Consider the following 27,850-nt stretch of genomic DNA (forward strand, 5'->3'; position numbering starts at 1 on the left):
GAATGCAATTTATTTAAAAGGAAAGGGAGAAACAAAATAGCCAAACTTCAAACAATTTTGTTGAGGTTTATTATAGTATACACAACAAAGTAAATATATGACAAATAATAATAATAATAATAATAATTTAATTTAATTACAAAATACAATAAAGTGCACATTTACACCACTGCACTCTTTATTCTTGTCACTGTCCTCAGGAACAAAACTTTTTCATGTGGTGTATTTTCAGGTAAACGGTCTTGAAATGCAACCAAAGGGGCTTAGGGTAGCACAGGTTAGTGTGAGTATAATTTATTGGTGGCCGTTTGCTGTGTTATTCCACAGTTTCGCTTTCTGTACACTCAATCAGAATGCAAGCTTTGTGGACAGACACATTTTAGGTGTAAAAAAAAAAAAAAGGATGCTCCTGGCTAGTATATGAGGTTATAAAATAATGACATCAAGAAGCTCTGTTATGGATCAGGACACAAATCATTTTTTTGTGTGCGTATTGTTTGCAAATTTTATAGAAAACATCTAATGCATCATACTCATACATATGGGCACTTTTTTAATATCTACTACTCAAAATCTGCCATGGATCACGTCTCAACCCTGCTGCCACTTGACATTGGGACGCACCAGCCCATAACATCCCCCTCCCATGAGCCTGCAGCACCTGCAGGTTTAAATGTCACCTTCAGCTTTGTTTTTTAAACAAAACTGAACACCCTGGTGAAAATGCATGGTTATCACATGAACAATCAACTGCAAGTCACCCAAAGCTGAGACTATCTACAGCTGCATGTTTTGAGGATCGCAGGAGACATGCATGATCAGGATTTGGGTTTGGTTCAATTTTTACAGGTAAGCGATACTTAGCAGATTTAGAGTAGCATCTATATATTAGGACCTGTGGACCCGATTGGATCTGGTGTGGGGCATCATTGAGGATCAAGTCCACCCAACACTGTTGCACTTGCACCCTGACGGCGATGGCTACTTTCAAGACAATAATGACCCCATCCACCAGGCCACAGTAATCCCAGGATTTCAATCTGATCGAGCACGTTTTGGGATGAACTTGATGGACGCATTCATCATCACGATCCTCCGCCTACCTCTCTGCACAAAAAGGTTGTGATCAGGGTAAACGGTGGCCCTACCCAGTATTAGGTGAATGTCCTAATAAAGTTTCCAAGCAGTGTGTATTATATATAATTTTCTTTGAATGTAATGTCAATTGTAGACAGTACTCCAAATGAGTTGAAAGATAGCTGTAGTAAACTACAATCAAACGCTGTTCAGATTACAGAATCCCTTCTTTCACGATTGCTGCTAATGGATCAATTGCAGGTAAATGCTATCAGTAAAGGTTAAGTTTAATAAGAGAAGCCATTCATTTTTGTTCTAACATCTATTGAGAGGGCAGGTGCTTGGATTGCTCTTATATTGAAAATACACTATTATTAAACTGGTTAAGATTTAGAAGGATTTTTTTTTTTTTAAATTAAATATAAAAGCTATGATACATGTACTACATGGTTTGGAAAGAATACAAGACCTGTGATAGGTGCAATGTGGTAAAAGATGTATATAGTATTTTGTAATATATAAAAGCTGCTTCTTCCTGTGGCAAGCCAGTTTCAGTCACAATGGTAAAGTCAGACATCAGTTTGAGGGCTAAGTGTCAGGCTGGCTTCCATATCTATGAAATGAATGACGTTTCTCAAAAGTGAGGACTATATTGGTAATTCTGCATAACAGTGTGCACATAACCACCCTGTCCCCCACCTTCCCTAAAGGAATTAAAGGCGGGGATCATTGCTACATTACATCTACGTTTAGAGAAATCTGGGTATGTAACACGCCCATAGAATGGAACCAGACTATTTCGGTTGATGGAAAGAACAGACTAACTTTAAAAATGTGTATAAAAACTACTGTATGCGGTCACACATGATGTTACACAGAAATCGCGATGCAATTACCTAGCTCTAATAGAAATCAAGGCAGTACTTTTTTTCTTTTTAAAATATCCAAACACAGTTGTTGATGCAGGCATGGGACGTCAGCATAGGTGTTGAGATGGAATTGTTTGTAATGTCGTTTTTTTTTTTTATTGATTTTTTTTGGCAGATTGGTACAGTTGTCATGCAGAAGTACAGAAAACAGAAAAAAATTAAACAGTTAGAACATGTTTAAAAAGACAACAATTTTTTGTTAGGTACCGTGTAGTGATAATTTGGAGAGGCTAGACCCTCACACTTGAACAGGATTAAAATAACTAAAAGGATTGCCAATGTGGAGGCAAGGTGCTTTTTCAGTAATATACAGCAATAGCAGCCAAAAAAATGGAGAAACCCAGTAATGAATGTGAATGTAAACCTATGAATATTGTTACTCCTCGGGTTTCCTTCATGCAGTGTAACGGACTGTTGATTAGGAGTTAAAGAACAGTAGGATAGTTCTTTGCTGCAGCTCCTCCATAGAGGAATCTGTGAGTCGATCCACAATTTTTGAGATTAATATTGCTGAGGGTTCTGCAAGCTGATTCCCAGGGCCTGGTAGATCTCCTTGAGGACTAGCAAAGCTGTATCTTCAGATTCCCTGCAAAGCAAAATTACTCAATGACAATAACATATATTCCCACCACAGCTGCACATTCAAATGTAGAGCTATCGGTATATTGAAGAAGTTGACGACCATGACATAAATCAACAGTACAGAATAGAATAAGAAATGGCAATGTTCATGCCAACATTTAAAATGTGACATACAGAAAGCTGGATGTACAGACGGACAGACACCCCCATATGTCCCCAAAATCTGATAACGTATGCTATAAAATTGTATTCCGAGTTCCAGGACTATTGTATAAGCAATTCTCCAGATATATGTAATTTCATCCCCGCCAGGGAATAAATTGCTGGTTGCAATAAAATAACAATATATGTCTTCCCTTGCTGTAAACACAGAAGCTAGCAGTGAAGAAGTCGATCACTGACGCCCACGTGCACTACAGCAATGAAAGAGGACGAGTCCCAGTCTTACCAGTAGCAGAGGTGACTCTGGAGTGCAAAAAGATACTCATTGAAACTCTCGATGGGTTTCTCTTGCAGGACATAGTCAATGCGCCGGCCTCCGTTCAGCATCCCGATCTTTATATGCTCTTCTTCGTCCTGCTTCGAGGGGCTGTAGGGCTCTTCTGTTCTATCGCCTGCGTCGATGATAAAAGGCAGCTGAATTATACATGACCAGTGAGAGAGGGCAGCATTCTTTTTGAAAACGGGTTAGTGAAGCAATGAAAAGCTGAAGCTCCGAGGTCTATTCAACTGATCTTAAAAGCGGCAGATCTAAATACAACCTTTTTTTTCATATATTTTAAAGATCAACTAAAGAGACTACCATGCACTGTTGGTTTGATCTTCATAACCTCTGGCCCTTTCATTTTCATCGTTCATATATCCACAGCTGCTTAGATCAAATGAATAGACTACGTTACAAAACATCAACCACACAGAAAGGCTTTAGGTGACAACAGGTGATTAATGCTGATGATGTAGAACTTAAACAAAAGCTATGCATCTCTTCTTGATATTTTACGGTTAAAAATGACATCCGACCAAAAAGAAAAAAAAAAATTGGACACTTCGATATGCAGGCTCATCTGTATATGTTGTTAAATTGTAGCTATAATGTAGTACATGCACACAATTATGTGATTGCAAGGATGGGACTGCAGACCTTAACAACATGTATTTAACAAAGTTAATTTTGCGAGAATATAATTTTGTTCTAAGTACATGTTGAATGAATAAAAAGTGCAGTGCAGTTGCACTGGTATTTTTATTATTCTTTTTTCTATTCCCCCTTGATGTGTACTTGGACTAAGACTGTGGATGATCCCAAAGTTCATTTTTGATAAAATATTCAATCTGCACCATTAAACCAGTCTGTAAGACTCTGTGAAGCTATCAAACTATGGCTCCCAATGGTTCATGTGCAATGTACAAAGAGTTCAAAGATCTCCGACTCATTTCTTTCAGTAGTTAGAGGTTTCACACCTGCCTCTATGGACTGGATGCTCCTTAAGTAATTACATCAGAGCGAGCTGGAGAAACCCAGTTCTCCCAGCCTGCAAAACGAACTGGGATCCCAGTGGCAAATGACAGCACGGCAAATACCAGAATACATTTTTTTTTTTCTTCAATTTATTTCTATTTTAGAATGGAAGGCTAAAATAATCTACCAAAAGATACAATGTTGCATGTGATGGAATGTTGACACCTGCAATGGTAAAACTATTTTACTTTGCAAATTAAAGCAAAAATGATGACCAAAAAATAAGATCCAATATGTGACAAGAGATTACGCATTATCACAGTTTAACATTAATAATACAGTCGAGGTCAGAACCAAAACATCTCCCTTTAAGTTAGTACAACTTATTGTTATTGCAAGCGCTGCAGTATAATTTAATAACATGGTTTTATTACATACATTTATATGCAATAAAGATAAGCACCAAATGCACGTTTATTATTTCTGTTTTACCTTTCCCTCACACTTTCATTATATTTTTAGTATTTTGTTCTGAGTTCTTTTACTAATTTTTTAGGTTATAGCTACAGCCGTCATAAGGTTTTAGTTAAATTCAGTGCGGATGTGGGATTCTAGATGTGCATGGGGTGTTTAAATTTCATCAGGAAAGTCAATTAATTTGAGAAAACAGAATTCAGAAGGGCAAAGAATAACTGCAAACTTAGAGAAAAAACTTAGGGGAAAAGTTCAAAAATGTAAATCCACGCTAAGCAAACAAACAACTTGACAGACCTTTAGATTACTTAAGCCCATTGCTCACTGGATCTGATCTGTTAATTATCATTCACTATCCGTAATGTCATGGGTCAAACTCATTGCAGACTAGTACTCTAACAATCAGAAATTACACCTTTACCTCCTCAGCTATAAATCGAAAGAAAATATATAGCCTAATACTTCCTGTTACTCTCACCTCTACTGAATCTATGTATAGTTCATATTAATTTATAATGTATTGTTATAGTATGCATACCATTCACACCCAACCCCACAGCAATGGCTTGCCAGATACATATTTATTTCAATGTCCTTGTATCCTTGTCTGATGTATCACATAATAGTTTATGCTCCGCAACAGCCAATGTGAGTTTTTACAAACTCATGTTGCATCTAGGATAACGCCAAATATTATTCACTGTCACTTTTAACACACACACATATAATCATATTGCAATTATTTAGATTCTTAAATCAACGCATCACTCTTGTACAAGAATTACAGACATGCTGTGCACGGTACAATAGGAAGTTGTTCATGTTTGTTAAATTAGTTTTTCTATGATACTTTTGTATTGGCCTTTATTTGTTTGCTTCCAGTTCTGTAAAATTAACAGGCATTTTTCTCCTTTAAAAAAATGTTGAGTAAAATAGCCAGTCCAGTTCAAATTAAACTTATAAACTCATTATAATGCAATATTCTGGAATGAAAAAGCTTCCAGAAAATAAAAGCAGCACTTCAACCATTAAGCCAGCGTCACTAACCTTTATATTACCACGTCTGTTACCTCGCTTACCTTGGGTGAATTTAAAAAGCATTACTTTTGGCCAGTCCAGAACATTTTTCCAAAACTGAGACTTTTTCACTTTAACCCTTTCTGCTGCATGACAAAAAGAGCCACCAAAAACATTCTGTTAGAAGCAGAAACAGCAGCTGCCCATGAAGTTACTCATGCAGCTAGAGATCTCATGCATATGCTGGCACCAAAACATATTCACATACGCTTCACAATTTCAAACTGGATTGGAACAGTGATTTCACTTTTTTATATATTTATTTTAGTGCTATTGAAAATCAGGATTTAGCAAGTAAAAAATAGCCCCAACAAATCACCTTTTAAAGGTAGAGCCATTTAAAAACTTGCAAGAGAACTGCTTGTCGTAGGGTTGTGGATCTTGGTTGTATACGACTTTAACAGCCACATTTCCACCTGCACCATGAAACCAGTCTGAAAAACTTAATCTCGTCTCGTTCCAATATCAAATTGTGGCTACAGACAGTTCCCTCTGCAGTCTACACTCTACACTCCAGTCTGCGACCAGACATTGCACAGAAGCCAAAGATCACCTGTATGTATCACGCTTTTCTAGAATTGCTATTTATAAAATTACTTCCCTGACAATATATTTACAGCCTTCACGTTCAGTCTATGTAGTCTTCTTCTGCAGTCGGAGATTTCAAAAAAAAAAAACGCCTTGTGTCCTTCGCAGTAGACATTCATTAGCTACATCCACCATCAGCATGAGTTGGAGAGCCCAAGTACTGCCACCAATCCTAACTGGGGTCCCAAATGAAATCGATTTGATGTTTCACGTTTCTGGTTAGTTTGTCTACAGTAGTAGACTATACAGGCACTCATTGCCGTTGTTAAAGATTATATATTTCACTATCTAGTTTCTAGAAGTCTGTATACATATGTGGCACCTGCCGCATGAATTCAAATAAAAATATATTTCTATATGGTACAATAAGCGTACCATGTGGTGTTCTTAATTGGACAGCACTAAAACCTGGCCAGGTTTTCAGTTTCTATTTTTTCTATTTATTTTGTCCTTTTCTGCAAGTTTGAGTGATTTATTGTTGCGTCTTTTCTATAGGGAGATTTCGTTTTTGGTTTCCTATAAAAGGTTGCTAGGTTGCGCCAGGATGGGGAGTTCTGATATTTTTTCCTAGGTCTTCTCCACAGGCCCTTGTTGCCGAAGCTGTGCATCTGTACTATCTATGGTCTTTGGAAGCATTTGTTATTTTATGAATGGAACAGATACAGGGAGCCCTGTTTGGCAATCTGAAACTTATTTTTTCGTTCAGTTTTTTCAGAAGTCAGGATGTTTGTTATCAGCCCCAAGCTGTTGTTTAGCATGTGATTATCGATCTTGAGGTAGTGATGAATGCTAAATGTTTGGCGAGTTGGTTAAATTGTCATAGCTGATAAAGGATTTTTGGATATCGTTTGGACTGGCTGAACTTTTTTATTCATCGCTGGATCAAGGAATCTGCAAGCAAGCGGGTACCCAGGAGTGGTGAGATCGTTTCCATTTATTTTTTTCACTGGATTGTTTTTTTTTTTTATTTTATTTGCTACTTTGTTTTTATGCAGTGTTTTTTTCTTCTCCGCGGTTTTGCTCTGTTCGGGACTTTAATTACTGCTCAATATACCTGTTTATCTTGATCAAGGCTGAAGTGCTCATTGTCTGTCTGTACACTCTGTGTGTTTGTGTGTGTGTGTGTTTGTTCACCTATGAAGAATCAGTAAATGCATTATCTGGTTTAAATGATCGATTATCGTTCCTTTTGTTTTGTAATTGTAACTTAAAGATCCCGCATCCTTTTGCGCTGTTGACACGCCTTTCCCCCTTTATTAAATGTTTTCGGCATTTATTATTATTATTTGTTTATTTATTATTATTATTAGTTTATTTAGCAGATGCCTTTATCCAAGGCGACTTACAGAGACTAGGGTGTGTGAACTATGCATCAGCTGCAGAGTCACTTACAACTACGTCTCACCCGAAAGACGGAGCACAAGGAGGTTAAGTGACTTGCTCAGGGTCACACAATGAGTCAGTGGCTGAGGTGGGATTTGAACCGGGGACCTCGTGGTTACAAGCTCTTTTCTTTAACCACTGGACCACACAGCCTCCTAGTTCAGGGAGATAACTTTTTCGTTAAAGTTGGCATTTTTGCTAAAGGCGTGTTTGTTACACATATATGAATATTTTTGGTCCCACTGAAGATCAGGCATAAAAATGAAAATAATAGTTCTCCTACCTTCTTTGTCCAGGGGTTGGATCTCGGCTGCAGTTTGTCCCTCCACCTGCGGGGGCAGTGCAGGGATGGGGATCCGGGTGAAGGACTGCCAGGCTGTACGCAAAGAGCCCATCACGTTGTTCTTCAAATCTGTGCTCATACGAGTCAGGCTTTCCTTCAACTCTGCAAATATTCAGAGTAAAATATTGGATTAAATTTTTATTTAAACTACTCAAGTGTTGCACAATGTGGGTTTATAAGATTTGGCTGTTGCTGTTTTAATGGAGGAATTATATAAGTCTGAATCACAATGTACAAGAGCTGTGCAGGAGGGAAGGATAATACAATTATCATGCAAACTTATTTTGATTCCCGTCTAATTAGTTTCGTATCAATAAAGCTATTGATTTCACAGTGTACGAGAATTTAGCAACATGTGCAGAAGTCTAAAAGAGTCCCTTCCTTTCATTTTTACCCTTTTGCATGAGAAAGACAGATAGGAAACAAAACATAAAACCTGCAACCTCACAATACTGCTAAGCTATGATGTGTAAACAATCAGTTGATTGATCACTAATTAGATTAAGATTTAAATGTAAACAATATATATATATATATATAAAATATATCATTTATATATATATATTTTTTAAATTTAGGAGTGACCAATTATTATTTTATTTATGTATTTTCCCCCAATCTGGAACGTCCAATTATGTTTTTCTTCTCACCGCAGCGAGTCCCCACACGAGTGTGAGCATCCTCCGATCTCACAAGCCTAAAGCCAGAATCGCTTTTACACCGAGCAATCCAGAGCAGAGGTGGGCGGGCTACCGATCCCTGAGAACAGAGACCATTTCTGCCCCTCATCCACTCTGAATGTGTTCAGTGTCTGGCCAGTAGGGTTCGGATTTCAGGTAATCATTTCTTAATTATTTTTACTAGGCCACATATAGCTATGCTGGTGAAGGTTCTTACCAAGGTGCATTCTTTTCCTGCCTTTGTGATGCGGTATCAGCATGGGTTCGATCTCCATGTCAGAGACAATCATCGGCTCAATCCTGTAGGCCACTGGGTCAAACTTCATTGGGGGGGGGGGGGGGGCAAACAGAACAATAAGTAATGATGGATATCTATTTGACCTAAAACCGAGTTTTAAACGAATGACACAACAAATCTGAAGCACAGACTGCTTGAGGTCATAGATTTCAAATGTAAAATATATAAAAGTAGACGATTACACTGATGAAGGAACTAGACGAGATGCAAATCTACTTGTTATGGGGGGGAATTTGATCAACCAGTACCCTGCCGGGATAAGCTACAGCTTGAATATTTTACAACACTGGGGAATCACCCTGGATTACACTAACCCCCTATCCATGGCGATCTCAGGATTACCACAAGCGTTTGGGAGGCTTGATGCCCGACAAGCCTCAACAGCTCAGATATAAATGCTCTTTGTGTCACTTCCTTTGAAGAGACCAATTTCTGTCAGATAGCGGCAATCCTAACTGGGGCTAACAAGACTCCCGATTGAAACCAGTTTATATTTCATTGATTTCAAACTATTTTCCAGCATCTGCTCAAAACCGGTTTTAAATCTGAACAGACTTCTAGCCCCTTGATATTCTTGGCGGCTGCAGTCAAACAAGAAGGGTCTAGCACCGAAGAGGTGGGACAGCTACAACTGTATTGTTGAGGTCAACACATCAATTCGTAATCCTATTCCAACTCACAGGATGGTAAATGTTGTAGAAGCTCTTGCAGGTAGGGAACCTGTAGTTGGGGTCGATTCTCTTGAGCCCCCGCACTGTGAGGAACATGCCGATGGGCGAGCCAAAGGCAAAGAAGGTCTCCGGCTCAAAGGCCAGCTGGGGGTAATTGATGGAAACCTGCAGAAAGCAAAGAAATATAAAACAAACAGGTAAACTCACTGCAGCCTTTAAAATAACACTGGTTTCTCTAACACTGTAGCACAAGCACCATTTGATAACCATTACAAAAATCAGTTATAATTAGCGAAACGAGAGATACCACTCTCAGCTACCTGCTCTCAAGCAGGGGGCTGGATCTGTGTCGAATTGTGTGGTAGTTGGTTAACTGGGGGCTTGTTTGAGACCACCAAACCACTTAAACCAATTTTGTGACCGGAGGTAGATTTGAACTCAGGTCACCAATGCTAATTTGGTCTTCCTTATAATTAACGTGATGTTAAAGCACCATTCTCGGTAAGACATTAGCATTTCAGAATTTTAAAATGGAGAGTGCCTGTATGCTCACGGGGTATGGTGCAGAATATATAGTTGTTGGTCCAATGTGTTAGCAGTAACTCACTCAAGATTCATCTTTAGCTGTTTTCCTGTCTTTACTCCTAATCCATATTTTCCTAATGCTTTTATTAGAAAATATATTGGATGTATTATTGCAAAGCTACAACCCTTTTTCCCCCAGGGGTGATAACCAAAGTTTTCTTTTTCTTGGGTAGAGAAAACACCACCGTTGGTTGCCTTCATGGTACCCAAGCAGTTCTTGAGGTACTAGGATGCAGCCTACTAATCACTGTAATCTAAAATGTAATATAATCGCAGTATATTGTATATTGGCGTGCATTTGGAAAACAGCAACAGTGTAAGACAAACAGTAAAGAAAGGCCCATGCCTTGGTATATGGTATTTCTATGGAAGGAAACAAAGGGCAGTATTCTTATACAAGCACAAACCAAAAGAAGCACACATGTAATTGTATTCACAAAGACACTGCTAAGATGAAATTACCTAGGACAGTGGTTTTCAAACTTTTTAGGCCCTGTACCCCCTTCCAAATAATCTAGTCTACCGCGTACCCCCATCTGATTTAGGGTAATAATTAGGGGTCTACCTAATTCCGGATTTTGCGGAAATCAGGAAATTGAGGGGTCATTGCAAAATTCACGTCTTTTAGGGGCCAATGCATACCGGACTAGTACGATGAGAAAAAGAAACCTAATTTAAATGAACTACTGCACACTGCAAATGACGCAAACCTACACACATTTATTCAAGATGCTTTTTTTATTTTGTAAGATTTGTATTATGTGCTCAATTCACATGTTTATTTCTTTCAGTTTAAGGGCAACTTAAAAACCCCCTCCCGTCCCAAAGGGTTCCGGAATTATGGGGCCAGGTGGCAACCCTAGCCATATGTGTGCTCAACGCTCACTCACTGTCAGCAGCCAGCTGTATTCATAGCGTTAACCTCGCCCAGCAGAAAGGAAACGTACACCAGTACGGCTGTGGTTTCATTTTAAAGGATGCAACATTGTTGATTTGATTTCTAAGTCACAAAGTACTACAATGTGGTAAAATTTACAGGATTTTTCTTGTGTACCCCTTAACGAGAGCTCACATACCCCCAGGGGTACGCGTACCCCAGTTTGAAAACCACTGACCTAGGAAGTGAAACAGGAACGGGCTAAGGCATTCAAAGGCTTTCTGTCATCTGGGGTGGAACCATTTTTTAACTGAAAATCCATGTTTCCTAGTACATATTCTTCTTTCCAAAATAGCACATCGAATGATTTATTTCATTATTAATAATAGTTTTTTGCTTAAAATAATTGGAACAACAACAACAACACATTCTAAGAATAATGGTGGTTGTCATGAGCGACACAGAAATGAATGGCCTCTCTTCATAGACAAAGTAGACGATGGGGAGGGTCCAAAGTTGCAGATAAGAACCATTGCCACACACTGCACCAACCTGCCCTGTGCCAGTTCCCAAGTTCAGCTTTCCAGGTAGGCAAGGAACAAAAACAGGAAGGCTATTAGCTGTGCGGCCCTGCTGAGTCCCATTCCACAAGCTCTTCAGGAGCTCCCCAGGATTGGAGAATAAATTAGATCGACTTGGGATTTTCTGCACTGGTTAAGGTAGTAATACAATGGATGAAGGTGAAATTGAAGGTGTTTTAATTTCAGCTGATTATGTTGTTTTTAAATATTAGCAGCAATTTTAGCTGGAAACCACCATTGTTAGCACTGGATTCTTCAACCCACTTATACTGGGGACAATATATTGACATCACTAAGGCTCACAGCACAAACTGGGATATTGAAACACAGACAAATTCAAATACCCTGTGATTTTTAAACTGCTGCCTGATAAATATGCTGTTCCAAAAATTATACGTCTTGCGCAATTTACAAGCTTTGACTCAACAAACTTAATCATTGAAATTAGGCATTTTAAAAATGTAGATTGTTAAAATAAAGAGAACTGAATCCTTAATTCCTATATTTTGGATGAAATGTGTAAGTTGAATAAACTAGCGAAAACCAAATGGAACAAGGCAATTCTTCACCAGTCGTCATTTTGAGCTTGCCAGAGATTTTCCAAGCTGGTCCTTACTTCGAGGGCTTAGTGGCTTGGTAAAATCTGTTTCTTGGGGTTTGGTGGATGAAACGATTGGGGAAAAAAATGAGCTAAAAACAGTGAGGCAACATTTAAATTCTACATTACAGTATTAGCAAAAACGTCATTATATGGTCCGGGAATGAAGACTAGCAGCCAGCTCTGTTGGAGCAGTCCAGCCTGACCTGGACGAGTCGGTTACCTGTCCAATTCCCACATCAAAGTACTCGTAGTCCACTGGGCTGATGCTGCTGCTGGAGAGGGGTCTCAGGATGGGGGGGTTCCCCCCTGTGCTGAGCACCCCCGACTCCAGGGAGCCACACTCTACTCTGGGCCCCTGGAGACTGTCTGTCTGCAGCTGGGCTTTTACACTGCTCTCCTGCAGGGGAAGGAAGGGGAGGGCAATGTATTAATGTGTTAATTGTTCTTTGATATGATATTTTGACAAACAATGGGGAACATAATGATGTAATAAAATGCATCTGCAGGGGGGCCTGTTGATGCCCATATGTGCAGATCACATGTCTAATAACAATGATTGTTTGAGGTCACAGATGAGTCATTTGGACTTTATTCCAGCCCCGTATATATCACATCTCTTTTCCAAAGTGGGGTTCTGGGCAGGTTTAGGTACCAACAATATCATCCACAAATTGCATTAAATACCCCATAGAGACACAGAATGCCATTTAAATGTTTGGGGATGGGAATAGGAATTCAAGTTAGATACTTGTGTACTTGTAGATCACAAGTCTTACAATATTTTACAGTACAGATCAGGGTTTGAAAAAAAAAAAAAAAAGGACTGTTTAACATACTAAAGGGTAGTTGCAGTATTTTTCAGTCTTGTTTACTTGAGTGATCAATGCACTAAAAAAATATTTTGAAATCAAATAAGAGAGACATTTGGGCGGGCTGACCATCCCCAAAAAACCTAAGCACAAAACCCTGGTATAGAAATGTACTACCACAGGACGATCACAAACGCTGTACCTGCTGAAGAGCTCTTTTCTTCATAAAGCTGAGGATTTTCTTTCTGGGTCCCAGAGGAACTCCAATTTCCTTTAAATCGTTCTCTGAACACAAGGCCTGGAATAAAGAAAACGCACAGGTGGATGAAACCCTTGAGCGCAGAGCAAAGTCTCGTTTCTCAAAGCATGCCCCCTTGTTGCGTTAGAATACTTCTTTTGGAGATTGCCTCTCTGTTGACCTTCATTTCTCAAGATACGCATTTTATACAAGGACAGTTTAACCAGCAGGAAGAGTAGCACAATGAAAAGTAATATTTTATTTCATCTACACATGTAATTCTTTACATTTAGCAGGTAATTCCCGACCTGTTAAATGTCATATTATGTGTGTCCTCTATCACGTCTTTTTGGTTGTTTCTAATTATTTACTAACTGTTCTTGAACAAATAGTCATTTTTTTATACCACTGGGTCTGTTTCTGAAAAGACCTGGCAGTGAGGTGGTCTGAAAAATGACCACCAGGAGTGTGCAGTAGTAATTTCTATTTCTTCTGTAATTGGTATTTTATACACAGATCTTCCACTTACCGGTACTAATTCACAGTTGCAGAGGGAGCAGAAATGACAGTTGCTTGCCAGGTTATTTCTAACACCTCACATCCTTTAACATATTAAGACTGGCATTAACCTGTGTTGGGTAATAGACAACATGACTGGATATGGTTCTAAAATATCTGCTCTGGGTATCACTATGGAATCATGACACATACACATGCAGGGCCGTATTTTCAAAGCGTTTATTTCAGTCTTTAACGAACTCCTGTTTTTTTTAAAGGAGAAAAACACCTACAGTCTTTATAAAACTAGTACCAAACATCTAGCTAATCTAACTAATGTAAGTGATGGTATCTTAAATCGCTCCCAAGTTGTTTGTTTCTCACTTTTGTACATTACATTTTCAGCTTGGAGTTAATTAAAAGACTGCTGTAAACACTTTGAAAGTATGGTTCATAGCCACCAAACATGGGTTTATGTAACACAAAGGACCCCTACCAGGGACTCCATGTCCAGCTGCTCTTTTCTGAATACACTGATATACTCTGACAGCCCCATCTTCTGAAGGGCTTCATCAAGGCTTTGAGCTTCTTCTCTGAGAGAGGCACTTCTTACTTTCACCTGAGAAATACAAAAACAAGCAAACAAAGTACACGCCAATGACCTACATCCACAGTGTGCACATACAGTGGCAGACGTAGACAGACAGACCCCACATAATGAAACTCTCAGCAACCTGCTAAAGAATGCAAACATTTGTCCACAGTTGGATCAATGCTACTGTGACACACACACACAGATGGCCTGACAAGCTGTCTGAGTTCCTTCAGATCCCCCCCAGATTATGATACGCTCAATTACTTGTGGTAAAGCTTCATTACAACTTAATAAGCAGTTCTATATAAAAGCACAAGTAAGCCTGATATACATATGGCGAAATACAAGTTTGTAACGCCACTCACAGGCAGCTAGATGGCGCACTGGAGCTTCTAAATGTATTTTCATTAACCCTGAAACAAACTCCCTGCATTCGGATGGTAGGTGTTTTTCTGTAACGAATTACAGATATGAAAAGAGTGTTATTTCTTACCTCTTGAGGGTTACTACTGTCTTGAGTACTCTTTTGGTTAGTTAGAAGGTCAAAGAGGATCAGAGAACCTAGAAGGGAAAAACAAAGTTATACATTTTAAGTACAGTTGAAGGCCTAAAAGAGTAAGCAGCGGGGTTCCGAAAAATATAGCATTATACGTCCCCATGTGTTGCTACAACTATTATTATTATAGTTGATAGTGTAAGGACTATTGCCCACATTGCCAAACAGATAACTCAGCAGCAATGATGTCATATGGAACATAAAAGCCAGAGCACTTGTATTTTTTTTTTTCTAATCTCTCTTCCCGCAGTGATCAGAGGACACACCCCTGATCTCAAACCCCAGTGCACTACAGCAGACATCTTGATAAGGCCTTTGAAACATACTTTACATTTATAAGTGTAAAAGTTGTCAGGATGTTGTTAACAATGAAAAAAAAAATGACAGGTCTGTTATTTACGCAGCAGTAGCAGCACGTGGGGATGTGTAACATTATATTTTTCGGAACCCCGCTACTCTAGATCTAGCTGGAATGCGTATTGTATTGCAGATAACACTGTTGGATTTGGGGGCTGAATTGTAAGAGGGGTGGCACACTATTGTATCACACTGGAAGTCAGGGGTCTCCAACCCTAGTCCTGGAGAGCTCCATGTTTTCGAGGTGTCTTCATATCAATGTCTAAAGATCTGGAACACCTGTTAATCTTGATTAATTAAGCCAATAATTGGAGCAATTAAGTAACAGAGATCGGTTGAAACGAAAACCAGAAGACCCAGTAGCTCTCCAGGACCAGGGCTGGAGACCCCTGCTGTAGTTTGTTTGGTGTTTATTTAAAATCATGGTTTATTGTTCTGATTTGAATGTATTGTTTGGGGTTCAAAAACACGATGTGTTGTATCAGTTTGTTAACGTTTGATGTGGTTTGGCAGGGGCGATGTTTGCAGTTCATCTGTGCCAGACTACATCTCGTGAGAATGCGTGGTCGGCAGCGTATGAATTATTGACAAATTGGCTGTCGTAGCCCAGATTGATTAATTTATTGCTAATTTGGAGATGGTCACATTTATAAAAACCTGCAGCTTTGGCTGAACGGGGTGGGTGTTAAGGGAGAAGGAGAAAGAAATTGAAAAACAATTGCTACTCGTGCTGGAAGGACCAGCACGGTACCTGTTGGTGTCAGCGTTTGTGTTCGGGAGTTATTTTGTTTGAGCTTTTGATTTTGGCTCTGCGAGCTGTGTTTCTGTCTGTCCGTTTTATTTATTTTTTAATGTAATAAATATGCGCAGCAGCGCTTCATCCCGCAGTACTGGGGTGTCTGTGTCAACTTCCTGGTCTGGGGACGCCGCCTCTCGACCATCCTGTCACAACGACAGGATATACATTAACTCAATGTATAAAGCAGCATGTAATATGAAATGGCAATGCAAGGCTCCCTGAAATGGGATTCCAAGGCAGTGTGACATATCTATGAATGGGTTATTCTTCGTATGTCCCCCTGTACAAGATCAGCTCAAATAACATCATGTAAAAAAATGAGACATACAAAAGGACCGATGTACAGACAGACAGACAGCCTGAATCTAAAACTCTTCATAACTTCTGCTGTATGTTTTTAAGTGTTTGGTGGCTGCCTCTAACCAAGTTTGGATTGTATTTCTCGCTCAGTGTCACAAAGAGTGCAAGACAAAGTACACTCTCAACTTAGAGGTAGCCACCGAACACTTATAAACATATTGCGAGACAGTAAATCGAAATAAAAAATAAAAAAAGAGACAAAATATGATATTAACAAACGTGATCTGTTTTTATAGAACATACTGAGGTTTAAAAATTTAGAATGCTTTGTCATTGACATTCTAAGTGCGAGATCGACACTTGCAGCAAAATTATGACTGTAGTTGCTGCCAATAGGTTCCAATGTGACTTGTATAAATAATGTTAATACAAAGTTTAATCCCAATTGGATATGCGGTTTCCTAGACATACGGAGCAATGTAAAGTGTGTGCATATGTACAGCTATGGCCAAAGGTTTTGCGTCACCCCACAGAATTAACTCACTTTATAAAGTCGAATGAAACCTGCTGAATAATGTTACGTTAACATATTGAATTACATACTGCTTTGTAGCTTTCCATATACTTAACGAAAAACGGACAATTGAAACATGTGATATTTTGAAATCCAACATAAAATGCTGTACTACTACAGTCAGCACTCGGTTATCCATTACCCAGATACACGTCAGTCGCGTTTTACCGCCCTTCTGTTAAGAATAAAATCAATCCCCATTACATATATATATGTAACAAATGAATGCACTTACCCGTCCCACGCAATTTCTGACTCTGTCACCAGTTTTCTGATACAAAGCCCATCTCTTCAATGTTACAATTTATCTGAATATCCGTCACAGCCCGCGTTTAAAAAAATCTCTAATGCCAAATCAGTCTTATATTGTGCAGTTACACAGCGCTTCCTCCAGTTGATGAAAATGCAGCCAAAACAAAGCGAACGAGACAAGCTAGGGAAAGGTAACAGTTAATCATTAAACAGTTCTAGATACGTTTTTTTATCTGTGACCTTTAGCTGTTTTTGTGCATCTTCATTTGCAAGTGAACTTTGACATTAGGGCCTTATCGAGCACTATATTCTGCAATTTTGAATACTGACTGGATACTGTTTTAATTCTGGAAACTTTTTTTTTTGTTTTTTTTTCATCTTTTGGTTTTGCTAAATTTTTACACAGTTCTGTGTATGGATAGCATTTAGATTTAATTTTGCTGTTAGGTTGTTAATGGGAAATTTTACATACTGCTACAATACTTACTGGATTTAAAAGTATGTATTGCATTACAGTTAACATGTCGTCTCTAGTTTTGGCAAGTGATATTTTCAGAATCACATCGTTCTGAATTAAAATAGTCTGTTGAAAATATAGTACTGCACTAACAAAACCAATACAGTACATCTAAATGGAAGCCTACTTATTTTAACACAGTCCTTTCAGCTATGTATTTTTTATATTGTTTGTGTTCCCTGAAAAACAGGGTTTGAACGGGCCATAATGAAATAATCAGATATGCGTCACACACGTTTAACCGTCACTGAAGTCAAAATTTTATAAGGTCGGATATGTGAGTGCTGACTGTATAATGACTTCTGCTAAACATTTGCAATATAATTTTGTAGTTTCTTTGAATTACAGGATGTAAAATAAAATATCTAAAATTATGTTGAGACATACATATATATTTTTTTTTTTAATTAAATGTCTTAATCCTAGAAAATCTAGGTGATGCAAAACTTTTGTCCTTAGCTGTAGGTCCTGGTACTGACCTAGGCTGTGCCCTGCCACAGACACGGCCCCTCTGAATTGCGGGTTCCTCTGCAGGAAGAGGCTGTGGAGGCGGTTCACCTCAGAGGAGACAGTGTCCACGATGGTCTGGGCGTAGGTGGGGCTGTTATAGAAGAACAGGTCCAGCAGTGTGTCATTGGTGAAGTGCCGTAGTCTGCTGATGCTAGGCAGCGTTATCCTCTGAATGTCACTGCGGTGTAAAAGAGACAAGCATGGAAACCAGAGCCATCGCTAACACAACAAAGTACATCCCCATGACTCTTTGATTAGCCAAATGAAATTAAGGACACCTGTTGTATGACTGATACATGTGAGTGATATTAAGGGTGACAACAACAAACAGGACATTTCAATCTGATATTAAACGGCTTTGACTGGAATTCTATTTGGGGCCACTTGTCTAGTTTACTGAAATGCAAAGATCAAGCCCTCCTGTGGTAGGAGTTGGCAGGAGTTTGCAGGAAGATGAACCGCTAGAGAGGCGGTTTTGTACCTATCGACTCCTGTGGCATCCCCGTGAAGGGCACTGTGCCAGTTGACAGGAAGGAACTCCACCCGGCCGATCCGCTCCTCCTCGTGCTCTTTCCTGAAGTGTGTTTGCAGCAGGCTGAGAGAGGCACTCCGGAAGTCATTCACTGCAGGGAGAAAAAGGGGTCTATTCAATTGATCTAAAATGTGTTGGATCTGATAATCGCCTTTGTGTTAAACGTTTAACCAGGACTTGTAGATGTCTCAGCGGGTGGATCTTGAATAGAAATCATACGAGAAAGATGATACGTACCACACTGAATGATGCTTCTAAAACGAAGATCACAGGCTGGCCCGATTCCATGAACCATGAAGACTAAGTGGTCCACTTGTTCAGGTTCTCCTTTTAAAAGAAAAACAATTGGGATAAACTACTTGTAAAGGGTTTACAGAAAACCATGTACGTAACCATGTAAGAAATTGATTATTTTACCTATTCTGTATAATTGTTTATACATTGTAAATCACCTAGATTTTGAACGTTTGCTAAAGAATGACCATACCAGAGTGGTGCAGAGTTGAAATCTGTTAAGAATCTGTTAAGGTGGCTCTCACCTTCAGGGATTTCGACTGCGATGCTCTCAATCCCCCGCTTCACGGTCCTCGGACGAGTCTGCTCTGGGGGAGAAGACGCCCAATCATCCTGCAGCCCAATCGACTGGTACTGCATTATTAGCTGAAACAAACCAGGAACCATCAAGGTTAATACTGTAATGGTAATATAGAGAAAATGTGTGTATCAGCCACCAGACACCACAGCTAACAGACAGCCACACCACAGGATATAAAGAAAAGTAAACTGTGCTGTGATCTGCATGGTCAGTAATGTCTTGTATACCTTTTGACATTCATGCCCTGCTATGCCAAATATAAAATTAGAGCCACCAGTAACATGAAAAAGTACACCACCATGATTTATATCCACAGCAGTCCTGTTTCCTAATAGTATGCACATGTAAAAATGCAAGGTTGACCGGCAGATGCCTCCATACACTGATCCTCACAATAACTTGTGCTATAGAATGTCAAAACCTAAGTTTGATCCCAATTGAATAAGCGCTACTCTAGACATGCATAATGGCTCAACAGGGCTCCTTCATTTACCCCAGGCTCTGCTATCTCAATAAAGCCTACCTTTGGGTTGTGCAAAATAACTGTCTCTCCTGTAGGAAACTCCAGCTTCTTCTTCCACTCATCCAGTGTCACTGCGATCATGTACACCTCCTGTTCAGAAATAAACATTTTTGCTCAACCAGAATTCATACTGAAATTATCTCCTTTAATTCCAGCAACTCTGCCACAGGCTCTGAATGTTTTGAACATCACTGTGTGATGGTATTCATTTTGAATTGGTAGCGCTCACCTCTAACTGCTCACTGAAGTCCTCAGGGTAGGGGAGGAATTTGCTATCTTTGTCTCCTTTATAGAACCAGCTGCACCTCCGGACCTCTGTAGCTGCCTGTTCCCAGTAGACCGGGTATTGCATCCTCTCTGCCAGTCGCACATCATACCGCTCCCCCTCTGTGGCAACGATTATACTCTTCGGGTCTTCACCTGAACAACAGAACACTGTCATTGCATAAAGGTGTACTGGTAAGCAACAGGGGTTGAGGCTTATAGTGGAAAACTGTTGAGGACTGAAAAAGTGACAGTGGGCAATAATTAAAACTGTGAATCTACGTCTAAGAGATTAAACCTTCCCTGTAAACTGTTGACTCTTCAAGTGTCAAGATACATTTTCAATGAAGAAGTAAAAGTCTTCTTTATATTTCCCTTTTGTATTTATTTCCAATTCTACTCTGATTTTGTTCAGTTTCAGTGGCGTGCAGTGCATCAAGGTACTAGAATTGATGAAAACTTCTGAATTAATGTGAGATTCCCATAAAAGGACATTTTCCTTTTTTTATGCGGTTTAATATTTCTTTTAGTTTACCTTAGCCATAATGCTTCAAGACACAAGACAACGACCTATAGTGGAAAAGCTGAATTTTAAAGTTTATTTTAATATTTCTAAACCTTTATGTTTAACAATATATTAAAGATGAGAAGTCCTGTCATTGGCAAATTAGAAGACCGAATAGGCACCGAAAAGGTTAAAAACGGCTCTGACAAGAACCCTGCATACTTCACATCTCTGAAAAACATTTTCAACGTTCTCAACCCTATTTCTATTGTCGAAAAGTTCAGCTCAACCTCTTAACTGTAAGCCTCTAAGTGGCTGATCCTCAGCTGGACCTCACAAGCTGCTTACCGGAGTTATAAGCTTCCTCGAGCTTCTGAGAATCTTCCCTGCTGAACGGCAGCCAGGTGTCTTTGGAGTCTGCCCGCTTGCAATAGAACCAGTGGGGCTGGACAGGTTCATATAGAGACGGCACGGTGTCCATGTCAATGATTTCAAAAGAGCCGGTGGAAGACGGAGAGGCTTCAGCCTGGTCCCTTGCAGACATCTTTGTCAACTGAACAAAGTAAAAAAAAAAGTCATTGTTATACTTACATTTAAAAATAAACAAAATGACAGCATAATGTACGTCATATTTAATAAAGCCTTTTAATAAATCCTATCGAATTAAACGCTGAAATAATCAATAAAAATGCAGTTTTGTCATTGGTTAGTATTGTGATGAAATAACATGACCCCCCCCCCCCTCCCCGAAAAGAAACTGAGTTCTACTTAAGGATCTGTATTACCATTCTGTATGGTCATACGTCATATCGGTGCCCCCTAGCTATAAAAGTACTGTATATAAGCGGGGGTCCAAGCTTCATGTATGTAACAGGAAAAACTGGTATGCAGCAAAATATGCACATGAAAAGTTTTCTTTAACGAGATAGGTCTACTTTTTATCATCTTAATTTCCCTTACATTTAAATTATTACTCGTATAATATCCTATTAGAGAGTGTTCTGTATGACTCTACTGCTGCTACAGTAGCTCATTGTCTGCATTACAGCGTTGCGTTTGTGCACTGATGCCCGTAGGTGAATCAATCAGCCTTGTACAGTCTTTTCAGAAGCATTTTGTTCTGGAAGAGTTAGCAAACGATGATCAAAGCAGAAACAATAATAAAGAATCATACTGAACATAATTATTAGGATATTAAACAAAAAGAGATGGTAGATCACATTAAACAGACTTTAAAAGATTTCAAAATAAATTTTAACAAACTTCTAACAATGTACTGCAACTGTGGGCGCCACCAAATACTAAATATTGCAGAAGACCCCGATATAAGTAATTCCCAGTACTGAATTCATCATCAGGTGAATTTTGAAAGCAACGCCCTTAAGATGCAGAAACTCAGGCTGCAGTCAACAAACAGATGAGAGCATGTTAATCAAACATAGCAGGACTTTATCTCCTTCATGTGACATCAAAGCAACTATGGCATCAAGTACTGTCCAGCATTAACCTACTTTCCAGCAGCTATTAAGAAGGAAGTGTTTTGACTGCTAGGCTGAACCATTTCAAACAGGGAGGGAAGTGTGCTTTCCCAAAGTTTAATACAGCTGTTCCTGTGTATTGTATTTCACCTTTAATACATTTAAATAAAAATCTATATCTAATATAATAGCTTTTTATGACTTATGATAATGTTGGTAACTGTGGTTTCTCTTTTTGTGTTATTGGCAGTCCACAAGACAGGAAAGCTATGATACTGCAGACGTTATTCCACGACTTCAGCAATGCATTCACTCCCATTCTGCAAAACTGATCAAGTTTCTTTCAAAAACGCTGCAATAAACCAGCTCTTTTAATAGCTCTTCAATCAGACTGAGCAAAAATGTTCCCAATAAGCAGGGTTGACTTTATCACAAGTTCACCAACACCCTAGCAAAACAAGCAGAAACACACGTGTTGATTCAGCAAATTTGTCTGGTTTGCTGTGGAATATAATAGAATACTAGGAATTGCATTGATTACAATAGAGTTCATTAATAACATTTATTTTCAATATACAGTCTATTATTACATAGTACATATACTACACAAGTAATAATTATGTAATACAAAAAATAGAAGCAGGGGGACTCCCGAGTGGCGCATCCAGTAAAGGCACTTTACACGTGGAATATGATGCATAGCAGTTCTGGGTTCTGATTTAAGTTTAATGAGCCTGGCATGTATGATGAAGCAGAATCTGTGCAAATCGAAGCCACATCCCAAGTTAGCTGGTACTTTGCAAACATTTGGCCAATCGATGTGCTGACGGAAATAGGATCTACAGAAGGTATGAACTTGACACCAGCACAGAATGAGCCAGGTTTAATCGGCTTTAAAACAATAAAAAAATGAAAAAAAATGAAAATTGACAAAACTGGACGGTGCATGCCATCGGGAGATGCTTCAAAGATCACACTGGCTATTCCAATCAATGTGTTCCATAAGTTTACCAACTAAAACCATTTTCTGTCAAATATTTATGATTAAGATTGTCGATGTTAGACAGTGTTTTAGCTGATGGACAGACAACACTGTCGCACAAAGTCACCAATACATGCCTCTCCGCAATAAACAGTAGCTGTCCAGCAAAACACAGCGCGGCTCTGACAAACTCATTAACAGCTATTCTGCACTTTCTTTTTATTAAAGTGTGTGTAAAAGCAGGATAAATGGATTGCTTGTCTTTCAGTTCACTTTCTTGTTTTAGTTTAATGTGTCGCTTATTTTTCAGGGATTTTTTTTTAGTGAGAACATGTACCTCAATGCAGCAGTATTTGCAATGCTACGCATCCTCTGCCTCATCTGACCCACTTCTGCTATTTTGCTTTTTGTATATTTCTCAACATTCAATATTCTCCCCATTCCTCATCCACTAAACATATTATATTTTCGTGTAAGTATTTCAATTTAGTTTTTGATCAAGCTAGTAGTTACTAGCAGTTGCCACAATAATCAGACTGACTGGCCAACATAATCAGGTGATAATGTGTTTGTGAAGTGACAGAGAACCACGTTTGAACATTATTTCATCCTCTGACGTCTATCTGCTGTATTCTAGAATACAGTGTAGGGCTGTTTATTACAATGTCGGAGTCAAAATAAAATAGCATTTTAATCAAAGTATTGTGCATTTCCTAAAAATTAGTACCTGGAAAATATTGAATAATAGAAAAAAATCGGGTATAAATCAGTAAAAACTGACGTCCAGTTAAAACATTTTCGGTAAAATTCGAAATAAACCACAAACGTGGAACACTACTTATCAGACATAGAAAAATAAGGACTGGATCAAACTGCTATGCAATGGGAGCCTTACTTCCATCCCTGTGTAGAAAGCTGTAAACATGTCAGTGTCATGTATGCTGTTGTGCTACAGACATTTCCATATGGTGACAATAAGCAGAGGGTGACATTAACAGAGTATGATTAAGCAGATATAAACGTTGCAAACCGAAAAACTAGCTCAGCAGAATTTAGTAGCAATTTCTAGTATCTGATCTACTAAAAGGACAACCGGACACCACACTTTCGGCCACAAGTATGCAATCACTCAAACATGCGTGCAATGGAACCAGACATGCACTCCTATAAGCAGCATGCTGGTCATAAAGGCAAAATTACTGTACCAACAAATGCATCCAGACAAAGGTGAGGCAGATTTCAAAGCAAGTATGGGCATTTTTACTAGGAGCATTTTAGTTTTAAACAAAGCACTGATTTTAGTCTCAAGCCAGAGGAGATTGAATGACTGAGCAAGCTGCTGCATGCATGCATTTTGCTTAAAATAACATAAAAACAAGCACTATGTTAACCCATGTTCCCCTGGACGTTTAAATCTGTATTTTTGCTACATGTAGCCTTTTTCCATTTATAGTACCATTTTGAAGACTTTAGAACCATACAAATATGAGTATTGCATCACTGTGCTGTATCCTTGTATTATTGGCCAGATTGAGGGTGTAGATAGCAGGTGCACACATTTATTGAAACCATTGAAAACTGAGTTTACTTTCACTCAGTTTACTTTCAAGACCCTATCTATACACACACACACTTAAACATACCTCAAGGAAAACGACTGTAGGTTATCCACAGAGATTAATAATAATTCTGAAGATGAAACAATGATATACTCTTCAGCTCTAAAATAGTCCTCTTTCAAAGGGAGTTAGCCTTTGAAAATGTATTGAGCACAGCACAGGGTTGCTTTGTAATGAAACACCCACTGTATCACAAAGAGATGCATTATTCTAGCGTACAATCAGGGAGTTGTTTTTTTTTGCATATTTGCAACAATGGATTTCTTGGTCATGACCGACATACGCACTGAACAAAACAAAAACAACAAAAAGAAAGACAATAAAGACAATCTCTGCCCATCCCTAAATGCTTTTCTAAACAACAGTTTTAGTTTTATACGGGATAGTATAGTTCAATTCAGTTAACAAAACAAACTTGCCTCTCTCCTAACTTATACATAGCTGGACACTAATCAAGTGACACTAGTTTTATTAAAACATGACTCAACACCATTTAGTTTACAGTATTCAAACATCTAACAATGCTAGTCTCTGTATTGTATTTCTGTGAAATAGCGGTGACAGTCCTATTTAGTGATTTTAAAAAAATGTGTTATTTATTTTATTTTTATAGGTTTTAGAAAGTGTTGGTATTTTGAGAAAGCTTTTAAAAAATCTTACTAATAATAATTTAAAACAGCACTTCAGTTTACAAATGCCACATTTAGAACAAAAGGTGTCCCACCCACCTGCTCAGGTGCTGTCTGCGGTTGGCATTGTGCGTTATCTGAAGAGTCAGTGGGATTATTCAGTTTGCTCTGGTGAGATCTGGGTGGATTAGCGTTGTCTCGAGTCTGGATATTGAGCGCTTCAGCTGGTTCTGCTCCTGCAAGCTTGGCAAGCTTATCATGGGGCTGAGGATCCTGGGACATAGCATAATGCGATTTGGGGCTTCGTGACTGTATGTCTGTAGCTATACCTCGCTCTGGAGCACAGTTGGCAGCTTTGCTCTCTGTGCCAGGCTCTGAAACAGGACATGACCCTCCTAGGACATAGAAAAAACATGTTTTACATTACAACATAAACAGACTTTTAAAAGTGATCGGTGTGTCAAGAAACCTTAAAGCGACGTGCATATATAAAACAAAACTATAAAAACAGTTGTAAAGGTCAAATTTGTTTAAACACAAACACACTATAACAGTTACAGTAATTCCTAAGGATTGATCCCTTGTTCCTTTTTAGAATTGAGTGCCCTAGTTTAGCTGCATAGTTTGAACAAGCACCGGCTCCCAGCTTGGACTAGGGGTCAGAGCCAAGGACTTGGCTCTGCACTTATTTAACTGCCTGTTGGCAACTTGGACAGGACACATGCCAACTTTAGTCCTGTAGTCACAGGCAGTTTAATACAGATACAATGCAAGTTTGGCTGGCAAGGGGCTTCTCTCCCCAGTGTGGATGGGTATAAATACTAGGTCATCATCAGTAAGAAACCAATCACACAGGGGAGGAGGTGGTGAGCTGTGGGTGGAGAAGTCAAGGGTTGGATGTGTGAACCTGAATCTACAAAGGGCTATTTTAAATCATTTAGATCTGCCTCTCTTTAGATCAACTGAAAAGACCCCAGCAATTCTGTAATCCCAGAAACCAAGCGCATCACCCATAACATCAAAACAGTCAATCAGAATTCCTAGGAACAAGTATTTGTTTAAAAAAAAAAAATAGGTTTTTACCTCTGAAACAAATGTCTTGACATGGAAGGAGCCTCGATTTTGTAAGCAAAACTGGGCAACGGATTGAATTTCAATTTAAATGTATTTTATTTACATAGCACCTTTCCCACCACAGACAAGTATCTCAAAGCGCTTTACATGCCAGTTAAAACAGAAAGAAAGATATAAGATCAAGAAGTAGTAAACAAAATAATAATAATAATAATAATAATAATAATAATAATAATAATACAAGAATACAGGAAATTAATAAGAATGATAGGGAAAAAAAATCAAGCTATCAATTAATTTATATTTTAAGGCGTCTGGAACCGCCTTAGTTAATTGATACACTGGTATTTGTCTACCAATGACTTGTAGCTGCTGATTGGTCAGTTTCACTTTCAGTTACAGTGCTGAAGTTCAAAGTGCTGTATTCCGAGAGAGTGAACAACGTTTTGTGACTCATGCAATCCTGTCACACGTCACACCAGTAGAACACAGGTCCCCTTACACTCATCTTAATAAAATTGGCCACATTAACAACTATAGTGTTATATTTGTAAGGGATTAGATAATCTATTTCACACCAAGGCATCATCAAACCACATTCATGAAAAAAAAAAAAAAAAAAATCATAAACAAAAACTTGTTTTCAAAAAAAGTTATTTTACTCAATTTGTGCAGAAGCTAATGTGTATTTGAAAAGTACTGTCCTATCTCTGTAGTCTATATGCCTGTCAATATGGTACTGTGGTATGGCGTACAAAATTCAAATTCCTTGATGTCACTGTTTGTTTGAATTCTAAAATAAAACGCATATTGTGGAGTTTTTATTCCCGTCCTAGCTTGCAGTACCGGTGTAGTATCAAATTATGATGAATATATTACAAACCCCTTGACGTAAAATGTGCAGGCCGTTTCGCTTTCTGATAGTAAGTCAGTGATAGTTTGACTAAACATGACGGCTGGGTAACGTCCAGTACATTGTCATAAGAAATGTTCACTGTAACGTACACATCACAATAAAATAACAGGGACAAGAAACACCTTTATTACACATGTACCGAATACCCCTCAACAAAACTGCATATCTCAAAAGAACATCTTACCTGCTGATTTTTGTTTTGTGGAGCCGCTGTCTCTTTCTGCCTGCTCCGTTTTTTCTTCAAGGAATGTTGCATGTTTTGGACGAGTACTACCTACATGATCTGCCGGGGTGTCATCGGTAACCTGTGCGTCTGGCTCCATGTCCATCATTAGTAAATATTTGTATCACGATGTTACAGAACGTGGTTGAAACCCGGCTCCTTCCATTGCTGTTTGCAATGCTCAGCTGACAACAAGGTGACGTCACCCCGAGTTAAAGGTCGGCGAGCATAGCGAAATCGTGGCAGTGACATTCTGCTGTAATGACCTGCATGGACTCCTGTTCATATCTCAGAACATAT

General features: G+C 38.8%; 1 protein-coding gene across 4 annotated transcripts; it reads right to left on the reverse strand.

Moving 5' to 3' along the window:
* Window positions 1-52: 52 nt before the first annotated feature.
* Window positions 53-27,822, reverse strand: LOC117397739 (phospholipase DDHD2). 4 transcript variants are annotated; one of them, XM_034911543.2, is made up of 20 exons: window positions 27,512-27,822; window positions 25,437-25,732; window positions 20,978-21,182; window positions 20,090-20,280; window positions 19,861-19,950; window positions 19,282-19,402; window positions 18,980-19,069; window positions 18,692-18,833; window positions 18,180-18,388; window positions 14,839-14,906; window positions 14,247-14,369; window positions 13,217-13,312; window positions 12,426-12,602; window positions 11,576-11,602; window positions 9,571-9,726; window positions 8,810-8,912; window positions 7,853-8,014; window positions 5,601-5,684; window positions 3,037-3,202; window positions 53-2,592 (listed from the first exon to the last, which is right to left on the reverse strand). In XM_034911543.2, exons 1-20 carry the CDS (start codon window positions 27,657-27,659, stop codon window positions 2,508-2,510), a joined length of 2,739 nt encoding a protein of 912 aa, XP_034767434.2. In that variant the 5' UTR covers window positions 27,660-27,822; the 3' UTR covers window positions 53-2,507. The 4 variants fall into 4 exon arrangements, with proteins under 4 accessions (XP_034767434.2, XP_033852479.3, XP_033852480.3 ...); XM_033996588.3 differs by lacking the exon at window positions 11,576-11,602 and having other exon boundaries at window positions 27,512-27,821; XM_033996589.3 differs by lacking the exon at window positions 5,601-5,684 and having other exon boundaries at window positions 27,512-27,820.
* Window positions 27,823-27,850: the final 28 nt, after the last annotated feature.

The sequence above is a fragment of the Acipenser ruthenus genome, chromosome 37 (assembly GCF_902713425.1).
Source record: "Acipenser ruthenus chromosome 37, fAciRut3.2 maternal haplotype, whole genome shotgun sequence".
NCBI lineage: Eukaryota > Metazoa > Chordata > Actinopteri > Acipenseriformes > Acipenseridae > Acipenser > Acipenser ruthenus.

Excerpts from the sequence above, each read along its gene's own strand:
- LOC117397739 (XM_034911543.2), bottom strand. The coding sequence starts at position 27,659 with ATGATGGACATGGAGCCAGACGCACAGGTTACCGATGACACCCCGGCA. Across the intron at positions 18,389-18,691 it reads GATGCCACAGGAGTCGATAG|TGACATTCAGAGGATAACGC; the intron begins GTACAAAACCGC and ends TTTACACCGCAG. Across the intron at positions 2,593-3,036 it reads CAGAGTCACCTCTGCTACTG|GGAATCTGAAGATACAGCTT; the intron begins GTAAGACTGGGA and ends TTTGCTTTGCAG.